The sequence below is a fragment of the Ruditapes philippinarum genome, unplaced genomic scaffold, assembly GCF_026571515.1.
Source record: "Ruditapes philippinarum isolate M1 unplaced genomic scaffold, ASM2657151v2 ctg888_1_1_1_1, whole genome shotgun sequence".
Classification (NCBI taxonomy): Eukaryota; Metazoa; Mollusca; class Bivalvia; order Venerida; family Veneridae; genus Ruditapes; species Ruditapes philippinarum.
The window spans coordinates 125,943-138,539 of record NW_026861129.1 but is presented as its reverse complement, the minus strand read 5'-3'; the positions used below and the strand labels follow the sequence as shown (position 1 = coordinate 138,539).

The 12,597-nt window shown below is 32.4% G+C and overlaps 1 protein-coding gene across 1 annotated transcript; it reads right to left on the bottom strand.

Annotated features, from left to right (window-relative positions):
- Positions 1-9,667: 9,667 nt before the first annotated feature.
- Positions 9,668-11,671, bottom strand: LOC132714625 (uncharacterized). Its single transcript, XM_060697519.1, has one exon. The coding sequence runs from the start codon at positions 11,588-11,590 to the stop codon at positions 10,172-10,174; it is 1,419 nt and encodes a 472-aa protein (XP_060553502.1). The 5' UTR covers positions 11,591-11,671; the 3' UTR covers positions 9,668-10,171.
- Between the last annotated feature and the right edge of the window lie 926 nt (positions 11,672-12,597).

Below are 12,597 nucleotides of genomic sequence, written 5' to 3'. Positions count from 1 at the left end.
TTCGACATGTTTTCTGTATAAACGTATCGATCCTATCCGATCTTAAAATGAAAAAGATCGAAATATTGAAAGGTTTCAAATGGACAATTATATAATATAAACTCGGATATCAGATGTGCCACATGTGCACAAACTATCATAAATAGATACATGTAGATATACAGCATGTGAAAGAATTTAATAAAGTAAACGACAATACACTGATGGTTGTGCATATATTTCAATAAATATGTTCATGGTTAGCTTGTGGATTTACAAACCACTGACGAATAAATATCACTGTTTAAATAAAAGCCATCATCGAACAGCCTTTCATTGAGTAATTATAAGTATAATTAGCAGAAACCATGCTGATATTTAAGGCTCCTGTCTGCTTGGCCTTTGAGCTAGTGACTCAAAAATCAATAAGAATCTTCTACTTGTTATGACAAATCAGGATGTGGAATATGAAGGCTTTGTAATAAATGGACTACAAGATAATGAGCGGAAACCACTTTGACATTTAAGTCTTCTTTGACCTTGACCTTTGGCCTAGTGACTCTAAAATCAATAAGGTCATCTTCTAGTTATGACCAATTAGTATATGAAATATGAAAACTTTATGGTAAAAAGTTTAAAGAAATGAGTGGATACCATTCTGACATTCAAGGACCCTGTGACTTTGACCTTTAAACAAGTGACTCCCAAATCAATAGGAGTCGACGGAAAGACGGACAGACCGACGGACAGACAGACAGACAGACAGAACGACCGACATTAGCAAAACCATATACCCTTTGTTCTTCGAAGAGAATCATAAAACAAAATAAAATACAGGCAAGTCGTGGTCATTTGAACAAGTGTTACCTTATAATCTAATAATTGAAATATAAATGACACTACATTGCATTTCTGAATTAACAATGTCATGTTATGATGTTGTTGTAAAGTGAAATGAAACCGGTGTTTAACCGGATGCAAACTGGCCTATATGTTTAAACTGTTTTAATTATTGGAATACGTGACATAACCTTTACGTTAACAACATGCCTGCAACATAGATGTAATACTGGATATTCTTTTTAGGGCGTTTTTCATTTAGCTATTTGCATACTTCAGGTTTGTATCTAAAATAACGCAGCAGCAGCAGCAGCAGCAGCAGAAGAAGCAGCAGCAACAACAATAACATCATCATCATTAACAACAACAACAACAACAACAACAATTAATATCAAAATATAATATTAAAGCAGAAGCAAATGAATGAATGAATGAATGAATAAATGAATGAATGAATGAATGAATGAATGAATGAATGAATGAATGAATGAATGAATGAATGAATGAATGGATGGATGGATGGATGATGGATGGATGGATGGATGGATGGATGAATGAATGAATGAATGAATGAATGAATGAATGAATGAATGAATGAATGAATGAATGAATGAATGAATGAATGAATGAATGAATGAATGAATGAATGAATGAATGAATGAATAGTTTTCATGGCAGGACTGGCTCGATTCTGATGATAAAAATTTTAAATCGTCATGACAGACAAAATTCTGAAACTACGTTTAATGTCATTTTTCGTTTACATGTTTGTGTTTCGTTCCTTTTTTATCTTATTTTCATACGAATCATCATTTTCAATCTTATAAATATACAAAAATCAACATGAAACAACCGATCAAATTATGTCGATAGTTTCATCACGTGACCAGGTGTCTTCTCTTCGTAGACGTGCAAATTGGCTGAAGGTTCCGAAGACAATAATTTATTCATAATCTTCGCCTAACTTGAACTCAATTAGTATAGGTAAGTACTAAACTATGGTGGCTGATTTGTACCATGTCGCATTTTCGCTTTTTCGCCATAAAATGTGAAAATTAAATGAAAAATTCACAGTGAAACTTTGTTTTTCGCATTTTCGCGATGAATAAAATCTAAACACACTCAAAAAAAAAAATAAAAAAAAAAAAAATTCGACATGGCGTAAATTAGCCACCATACTTAACAGGAAGCTATAAACGATATTAGAAAAGATTTACATATTTTAATTGTATACAAATGATATATAAATTACAAAAACATCATAAAAACTTCCGTGATATTTCCGCGGAGAACTTGTTTTATAGATTTGAAAGAAATTGTAAAAGATAAAGAAGTGTCATTTCGTTACTTTGCAATCATGTTACAGTATCTTGTTTCATGGGCAGATCTTTAGTAATCTTTTCTTTATAAATAATTTTTGTTTCTGACTAATGTATGTTGACGACGTACATTAAATAGCCAATGATCATGATTATTTTTTCATTGATATAATGTTCGTTCACGGATGTACTGAATACAAATAAATTATTCTTATCTTTTAAACCATTTCATTTCCTAGTTGTTTAAAATATATTTTGTTTATATTTAATTTGTTAAATCGCTTCATCTTAAGATTTCATTAAAACTGTATGCCTCCATATAATTGAAGGTAGTCAAACTTGAGAAAAATGTACAAAGAATTTAAGAAAAAGTACATGTATAAAGCTTCTAGTAATTATTTCCATGTTTGTACGCTTAATGACTGCTTTTGCATTATTTATCAACATATTTCTACTGCGTGACTTGCGCAATTAGGGCTATCGATGCATATTTTAACATCTTTTTCTGTAATTAACGTGGATTGCAAGTGCCGTTTGCAATTTATAACTTACTTTCATTGTTTACTTCACAATATTTTACTTTTAAATTCATTTTCAAATTTTTAATGAAAAAATACCATGAATCTCGAGGCACTGTGCTTTAAATGTTCAACACTGTTTCAAATAAATCAACGTTTTCCGCTTTTGATTTGCGGATCTTTTGATCTTTATAGCTTCAAAAACGTCTAAATAATGTGAAATAAAAGTGAAAACTTCCTGTTGCATTGAAAATGAAAACTTGGAAAATTCGTAATTGTTTGGGTTAAAAATCAAATAATATTGAAGATTCATAAAAAAACACGAAATTTCTGTTAATGTAAAAAAAATAAGATGTAAAAGAAATGATAACAACAGCATATAAAAATGTTTGTTTTTGTTGCCAAAATACTTATCAAATTAGTTAAAAATATTATAAGATATTTTTCGAATTGAAATTATCCTAAAACAATAATCGAGGAGGCGTTTTCAGAAAAATCAAAATGATGCTCTCATTCCTATTTAGACAGGACTGATTTTAAGAAAATATGAATGCTAGAGGCATTTTATAGTACAAGTAATATCTTGAGTGTTTTAACCTAATATGGGTATGCTGAAGACGATGAGGGTGGGTACCAAGAAAATAAAATTGACCTTGAACTACAAAAGGTGTTTTCAATTCATATATAGTCGAAGTGAACTCATATATTATCCAAATGGTTAAATAAATTTAAAAAGAACAATATCAGACAGCCATGGCTTTCCACATTTATAACTGCATTCAGGTATACGATGGATAATCGATAATATTAAAAAGTCATCTTAAACTTAGAAGTGTATACTTTATCACATTCTTAACAAACATACAGAAAACAACAAATGTTTACCATCTTGTTTAAAAATAAGTGACTATTTAATTTGAAATTTAAAGTTAAAGTTAAAGAAGATTATCACATCATTCCGGGTACCCTCCAATAAATTTTCAGGATATTTTAAAGTAACAGCAAAGTTATCTATAAAAATATTACTTGTTATAAATCGAGTAATATTTTCTTTGACCATATATAAAAGTCACGTGGGTTGGCTACATAGTAAAGGTGTTAAAATATAATTGTATAACACCCTTTGTTAGCCATTGAAATAGTATTTAATGTATAAAGGATTTTCAAAAATGGTTATTATTCAGAGCGGGCGCTATGGTGCAGTGGTAACACTGTCTGCCTACAAATCAAGGGGTCGTGAGTTCGATCCCCCGCTACTCCACTGAACGAATAAATGACTACAAGACTGACAAAACCAGGACTTAGACACAGAATGACGGCAACGATAGAAACAAGAGAAGACCTTAACGGAACAGGAAACAAATACCGAAAGTACAAGACCGAAGACAACGACAGAAAGAAGAACGGAGACAAGAACTGACAACAAGCGAACAGAGACGAGGACTGCTAACAGAAGAACAGAGACAGGGACTGATAACAGAAAAACTGACAACAAGCGAACACAGACGTCCACCGATAACAGAAGAACAGAGACAGGAACCTATAAAAAAGTACTGACAACAAGCAAACAGAGAAAAGGACCGATAACAGAAGAACAGACAGGAACCGATAACAACAGAACTGACAACAAGCTAACAAAGACAGCGACCGATAACAGAACAGCAGACAACAACACAACGGAAATGAGGATTGATAACAGAAGAACAGGACAACAAGACAATGGAGACTGGAATCGATAACAGAGACGGGAACCGATGACAGAAGAATTGACAACAAGAAAACGGAGACCAGGACTGATTACAGAAGAAAAGAGACGATAACCGATAACAGAAGAACTGACAACAACCCAACGGAGACGACGACTGATGACAGAATAACAGAGAGGAGGACCGACGACAGGAGAATTGACAACAATAAAACGGAGACCAACACTGATTACAGAAAAAAAGGGACGAGAACCGATGACAGAAGAACGGGGAAGAACGAAGACGAAAACCGATAACACAACAGGACAGGAACCGATAACCGCAATCCAACGGAACCGAGGATTGATAACAGAATAACACAGACGAGGACTGATGACAGAAGAATGGAGACGGGGATCAATAATAGAGACGGGAACCGATGACAGATAAATTGACATAAAAAACGGTAGCCAGGATTGATTACAGAAAAATAGAGACGAGAACGGAGAAGAACGAAGACGAGAACCGATAACAGATGAACGAAGGCAACGACCGATAACAGAAAAACAGAGACGAGAACCGATAACAAAAGAACGAAGTTCACAGCCAATAACAATAGAACTGACAACAAGAGAACTGCGACGAGGACCGATAACAGAAGAACGAAGACGACGGACCGATTTAAAAACAAAATAACACAAACCCCCAAAAGATTCAGAAAAGGTGCTATTAAATTTTGGGATTTCCCACGTTTTACCCCCCCATACATACGAGCGTGCAATATAATGGGATAAAAAGGCCCGATAAAAAAAAAATGAAAGCTCTATATTTTTCAGAAGGGAGGAAAAAAGGGGTTTGTTTCGCTGCTTAAATGCCTTAAAATTTTCAGTACTATCTTTAATATTACTTCTATATTACTATTATATTGGCCTATAGAAAAATGTCTTCCATCTTGGATATTTCGGCCATATTGGATTGTTTTTCTCTTTTTTAATTCTGTTTTGGTGTCTAATTTGTTTTTACCTAAACATGCTTTGTGACAAATTTTCGGCTTTTTCTTTCCTTAAAAGTTTTATTTGATATATCATCTTTTTATGATAAAGAAATTCTGGTCATTTTAAATGGCCATTTCAATGGTCAAGATCAAGTTTCCACCTTTATCGGATTCAGCATACCTTAAATAGGTAAAATACACCAAGATACCACTTGTACTACAAAATGCCTCTAGCATCTTATAGGGAGCCAAATTCTCAAAATCAGTCCTTTTTAATTCTCAAAAATACTAGTACAATGATGCCATTTGTTGTACATTTTTAAATCTCAGTCGAATATTGGTGAAAGATGTGCCGTTAATTGTTGAATTAGATGTTATTTATTTTATGCTTTTCAGTGGATTACTGATTTATCCGTGAAAATTATATTTGATAATTTCACAGTGAAAATTATCAAAATATAATTTCACACTTTTCAATGACGAAACTACTTTTTTTAAGATTTTCCCCATGTTGTACCTCAATTTTATTTTTGCTGACTATTCCGTCAATATCAGGCTGTTTAAAGAAAAGCAAAGCTGAAATTGATAAATAACTTATATGTCAAAAGTAATAAAAAGAAGAAAACTTACAGTAAGTTACTTCTATTCATTAAAATTACCAATCACTAAATATCGTCTCTTTAATTTTTTGTTTCATTTTACAGTCTGAAAAATACATTTCTTCCACATGCAAAACTGCTCTTGACGGCATTTGGGAATATTTAAGTATCCTACGAGCAAAAACTGCAGTATGCTTTATGAAAACTTGAAAAGCAATGGCAGCTTTCAGTCGAAGAATATGTAAAACAACCCAGCGTTCGTAAGGCTTCCAAGTTTTCCAATTTCCTATCCACTTTTTTTAATGTTTACACATCTGTCAACACTTATTTATTGTCTGTTACAATCCTCATATAAGTTTTCTTTCTTTTAAAAAGGTGTATGACTAACAAATCCAAATGATATCCCTCTGAATCAAACACAATTATTTTCCTCCAGTGAAATACACAACTTTAAAAATGGCGGCCGTTTGCATTTAACATAGTCAGGTCTAATGTAAATTCGCAGTCAGTAACAGAAATATGGATGGATGGTTGGACTTTTTCTCCTACTAGAATTGTTTGTTTTTATTATTTAAACATGCGATCAGACATATTTTTTTAATAAAATTAATACTATCACCACCATTTAACGTTGATTGTGGAACTTATTTTTCAGCCCATGTCTTCTTGTATTTAATGAGAAATTCGACTTTTTTGAGGCTCTAAATGGGGAAACAGATTTTAATATTAACGTAAACATTAAGGAGATTTCGTTTTAACTTGTTTTTAAGCATAAAATAAAAAGAAAATTTGTTTGTTTGTTGTGTAAGATGTAATTTTATTTCATCTCGTGAACTTTAAAAACAGTATTCTCACTCGTAGCTACGCCACTCGTGAGAATACTGTTTTTAAAGCCCACTCGATGAAATAAAATTTCATCTTACACACAAACAAACAAATATCCTCTATTTAATACAGTATTACAACAGTATGATAAAACGTTCAAAATAAATAAATAAATAATGATGATAATAATAATAATTATTATTATTCTTACTAATAATAATAATAATAATAATAATAATAATAATAATAATAATGATATTAATACATGTGTTTTGAAAATGAAATTGCTACGGTGTACTTAAGCCAATGACGATAGTAAAAATCAGTAATATGAATATAAATAACACGTTGGACGGCTGTGATCATGTCCTTTTCGAGTTCTATTATTAGATCGGTAATGTTAAAAGTGACCTCAGTGTGATATAAAAATGTTAAAGCAGATTCATCTGAAACAGTATCTTTAAATGGATTGATTGGTCTGTTATGCGCACATTTTCTTTTCCATTTCTATTTCAGACATTGATAAAAACAATAGAAATGTATCATTTGGATATTCTTATAAAATGCTACTTGAAACAACACCAGGACAATATTATTTGCTATATAAATATAATTCAGTCGCGTCATGACAAAACCAACATAATGGGTTTGCGACTAGCAAGGATCCAGACTAGCCTGCGCATCCGTGCAGTCTAATCAGGATCCATGCTGTTCGCTATCAGTTTCTCTACTTGTAATAGAGTTTGTAAGTGAACAGCATGGATCCTGATCAGACTGCGCGGATGCGCAGGCTGGTCTTGATCCATGCTGGTCGCAAACCCTTTATTTTGGTTTTGTCATGACGCGGCTGAATTATGTAATATCGGATCATATATTTCACACTTGCCAACAACTTCCATGTAAAATTATTTCGTTATTTCTTGTTAATATATCTAATATTAAATACAATAAACGAAATAATTAATTGTTTACCTATTACCTTCCATTATAGACCAATGCACTTAAAAATTCTTTTAAAATTTTAACCTTGTTTTCGGACATATGGTAATTTCCCGGTTTGGTTTTTTTCTAGTAAGTCTAACCTACTTGTCAACATTTTATATCAAGGTTATCATTAATAGAGACATGTTGACATCTGTTTGACAAAGAAGTACCAGTCTCTCAAGTCTCTAAAGTCTTCTTGTTTTTTAAATCTAACGTACTTAAGCTTCATTGTCGACATTATGATAAAAACACGTTATATACACATGTTACTGTACGCTTAAAAAAGCCTACTCAGCTATTTGAATAGCCTGATTTATGTAAAAAAACAATTGTGAATCTAATTTTACGGAATATAGTTACTTTGTTACGTGTTACTTTGAATACTATAGTGAATCATGTGTTTTGTATTTAACACTTGAAACAAATTAAAATTAAGTTCAAATCATATCAAAACTTTTGACGGTACTGTGTAAGAGCCCATATGATAATTATACAATTTGACCTCGGTTTATTTTGTAACCATATATACGTTTATATCACAATAAACGTTGTTATAAGTGTTTCAGTCTGGGAAAAAAAGTTTCATTAGTTTGATTTTTAAATGGTTATATGTATCTTTTATATTTTTACCTTTCTTTGATATCATTTTATTATTTAATTGTATCAGATCAAATAACACAAACTTAAATCATTATAATATCACAGCAAAATCATGTACAAATCATCGTCGGATACCCACGGCCGAACCATTAACATTTGAACAACCGTGGGTATCCGACGATAAGACTCAAAATTCTTGTACCAAAATAATCTAGGTCCGTTAAAGAGTCCAGCCCCCAGAAATAAATCAGTTAGGAAATTAAATGTTTGTTAAGGGGACCCCATTGAAAGTGGTTTTTTACATAAGGGGACTGCAAATATTTTCTTTTCAGATTTTTCTACCATTTGAGGAAGTTGTATACTAATAGATCTATACTATGTTCAAGATATCATCTCATTATTATTGTGCAAAATGGCAAAATGAAAAGCGTTTCAACGATTTTAAGACAAATAGGGCTAATTAATGGACTGAATGTCGAGTTTCAACCTATCTTTATCATTTTTACAAAAAAAAAAAAAATTCTTTGCTGATCGATATAAGATTTTAATTTATATATATCTTTTTAAGCTATATGGACCTCTTTTAAGCACAAAAATCATGTTTTTTGACTGGTTATTTATTAACTGGTAGTAAATTTACATTTGTACTCAAAACAAAAAAGTCAAACAGTTATAAAGTTGAAAAAAATATTGCAATAAACATTGACTATATCTTAAAGGACCCCCGCTGATGGTCTAAAACATTAAATTTGAATATCTTTCAATATACATACACACAACAGGACACTTAAAGATATGAGATGGATAATGATAATATAGAAATATGTTCAGAATTTAATTGAAAATTGTTGTTTTGTGCAAGGCTTACATTGAGTTAAAAGTTTTTAAATGTTTTGTTTTTTTTTCATTTTTTTATTAATTAATTATTCACAATGTGAATAATTATCTGAAACTTTCCTGTCCTAAAAGGATATTGGTCTAGACATACATTAAATGGTACATAAATCGTAATGAAAAAAGAAAACGTCAGTGGAGTCCTTTCAATATAGAATATTCATTTATGAAATTTATGAAGCATGCAGCCAACCAATTTACTATTATTCTAAATAAGCAACTGCGGTTACAAAAACATATCTAAAATATTTTAATATTCTATAAAAGTAGGTATGGGGAATTATTTTTAAAATGTTCATATTACAAAAAAAGTCAAGAACATATATATTTGTATCTAAAATTTATTTCATCATAAACAATGGAACATAAACAGCAAAACCAACCAAATTGCTTCAACAGATTCTGAAGCAAACTGTTCTTAGTGTATTGATCTTAATACAAAGTCAGACGCATTTAGAAAACAAATGGAACTTTACATAGAGAAGATTTGGAATAACAGTATGGGTAAAAAAACGAAAAATTTATACCATGGGCGAGTATAGAGACAGAGTTGTACCAGAGGTCTCTTTTCCAGTAGCATTTAGATATCAATAGATTAATGAGCCGCGCCATGACAAAACCAACATAGTGCGTTTGGAACCAGCATGGATCCAGACCAGCCTGTACATCCGCGCAGTCTGATCAAGATCCATGTTGTTCGCTTACAAACCCTACAACAAGAAGAGAAACTGATCCTGATCAGACTGCGTGGATGCGCAGGCTTGTCTTGATCCATGCTGGTCGCAAACGCACTATGTTGGTTTTGTCATGGTGCGGCTCATTTGTTTATTTCCTCAATGTCAATTAAAAGGGCATTTGAAGTGTCTCTCGCATCAATTATGTCACCATAGTTTGTAGCATAACACATAAAATCACAAATCGCAATTAAGTATTCTTAAATTGTGTTGAATGATGCTCGCAGAGCCGTGTCATCCTTTAAGCATAATTTTGGCTCAAGGATAAATTCTTCAATTCTTCTTTGCAAGATTAAGTTGCGCTTCTTTGACCTCTCGAGCCGCAAGCTCCTAGCTTTCTTATAATCCGACAGATAATCCTCGTAATCTGCTTTTGTAAGAATAAGCCTCCCGTCTGGCGTTGTGCCACCTGGATCGAGAGAGACCATTGGTTTCGGCGTCGTATTTAGTTCTGGAAGGGATAGCCTTTGTTTGAAGAAATGTTTTTGTGTCAAATCATCCAGTTGTCGAGACTTTCTTTTAAAACTTCTTTTATTATCTTTTTCTGAATATTGTAACCTCATGTCAAGAATTTTTGATTGTGTAATACCATCATGATAAGGGTTAACTGCCCATTTTGACGGTCGATCAATCAACAACCTGTGAAAGTCAGCTTCTTTTCTTATATCATCTTCACTCTCAAGTTTGCCGTGTTGTTCAGCCCAAAATTGCACTTTTGATTCTGATGGCATAGCTTTCGTCTTCTTTAGCGCAAAATGAGTTGGTAAATGTTTCGTCAAACAGGCAGTCGAGACCTGAGCTTCTCCTTCCCCTAACTTTGTCTTTTGCTCAAATACAGTTTCACTATTCCAATTGTCATCATCCTGTTCCTTGTTTTCAATGTTTAATCCATAAAATTGACTTCCGAGATCGTCATTTTCAATCATTTGTTTAACTGTTTCACTATCGCTAAGCGCCTTTTTAGATTGTCTTATTGCTTTCTTAGCTACGGTCTGAGGTCCTGTCATACCTACAACTAATACATTAGATGTGAATAACCGTTCTGTCGGAAGTTCGTGGTCTTTTGAATTGTCATTCGATTTATTTGATCTTCTGTCATCGGCATATACAGTCGCCACCATACTCGGCGAAGGGGCAGGCGGCAGTATAGTTGCATCATCGCGTTTATCAGTTTTGTTTTGGGACGACAGAGGTATGAAATTCACTTCTTCCGCCGTTGTCTCGATGGGTGGTAGGCCTGTATAAACAAATGTTGCCTGAGGTACTGGAACATACTGGCGTTCAGCCGTTTTCTTTTCATTTTCTTGCAGCATGGAAAGACTATTCAATTTATTGCTAGTACTTTGACGCAATTTATCTATCTGTTCCCGTCGTTCTCGCATCTTCTGAACAAACATTTTTCTCGTGTTTTCAAATCCATATTTCGTTTGCTTTTCATCTTTGTACAAATTTCGCATAATTTTCTTGAAATTCGATCGTACACCAAACTGTGTTTGATACAAGTTTCTAGATCTCATGACTTCATAAAGTTCATGCTCATGGAGGTATTCATCAGTCTGAGAAAATTTGAGATGAAACATAAATCTCGAGTATTTTGTGTCAGGTTCCATATTTCCCATCAACTCGAATGTTTTCCGCAAGTCACTGTTAGTAGTAAATACACAATATCACATTAATTCCAAACAACAGTTCAATTTTCATTTTCATTCTACTTATTTATTTTGTTTTTATTTCTTTTTGTTTTGTTTATGTTATCCTTTTTGTTATTTTTGTCTCACTGCTCACCATTAAGTTAGTTCCAGTGCGTATAGCAGAATTAGCCAATTAACGCATTACATGTATCTATAATAGTATGTCTACCGTCGTTTCTCATTAAACATTTATAGTAAGTTGCCAAGGTGAACACTTTACAATACTGCACTCAGTAATAAATATACGGTCAGTAATCGTTTTTATCAGGACTAAGTTCTTTTAAAATCTTCAGCTAGATTTCTGCTTTATGCATTATTCCATTTCTAAATGTTTTGTTGAAATAACATTTTATATGTTCACTTAGACCTTGTGATATTCATCAATTTGACTTCGTATCCATTATCTTATCATTTCATCCTTTTCTAACTTTCAATCCCGTTTTATGTCTACATGAAAAGTAATTGTTTAAAAAAATCTTCGAAATAATCATCTGAAATGAGAAAATTCAATCGCATTTAAATCTTCAAATCAATTAAATAATTTATACACACTTCAAGTCAGATTTCAAAGCAAATACAGAGTTTGCTCCACTTTACCATTATCAATGGTACTTAGAAAGATATAAATTTTATTGTACTTTAGAAATACTTCAGTCAGTCGGGTCATATTTGGTAGTCCTGAATGGCACAATAAAATGTAGAATTAATTGATAAAAATCCACTGGTAGTTGTAAATTAATTGATAAAAGTGGTTATTTCTGAACGATTTGAGGGACGAATTTTGGACTGTCCAAAAATCGAAAAAATCTCCCTGAAAATTTTTACAGTTATTAAGTTAAATAAAAAATTACATCATCATTAAATAATCACAGATTTTATGTTCGGACTGGTGAAAGGATGGTTCTATAAAACTTGCATTGAAATAATTATCGACA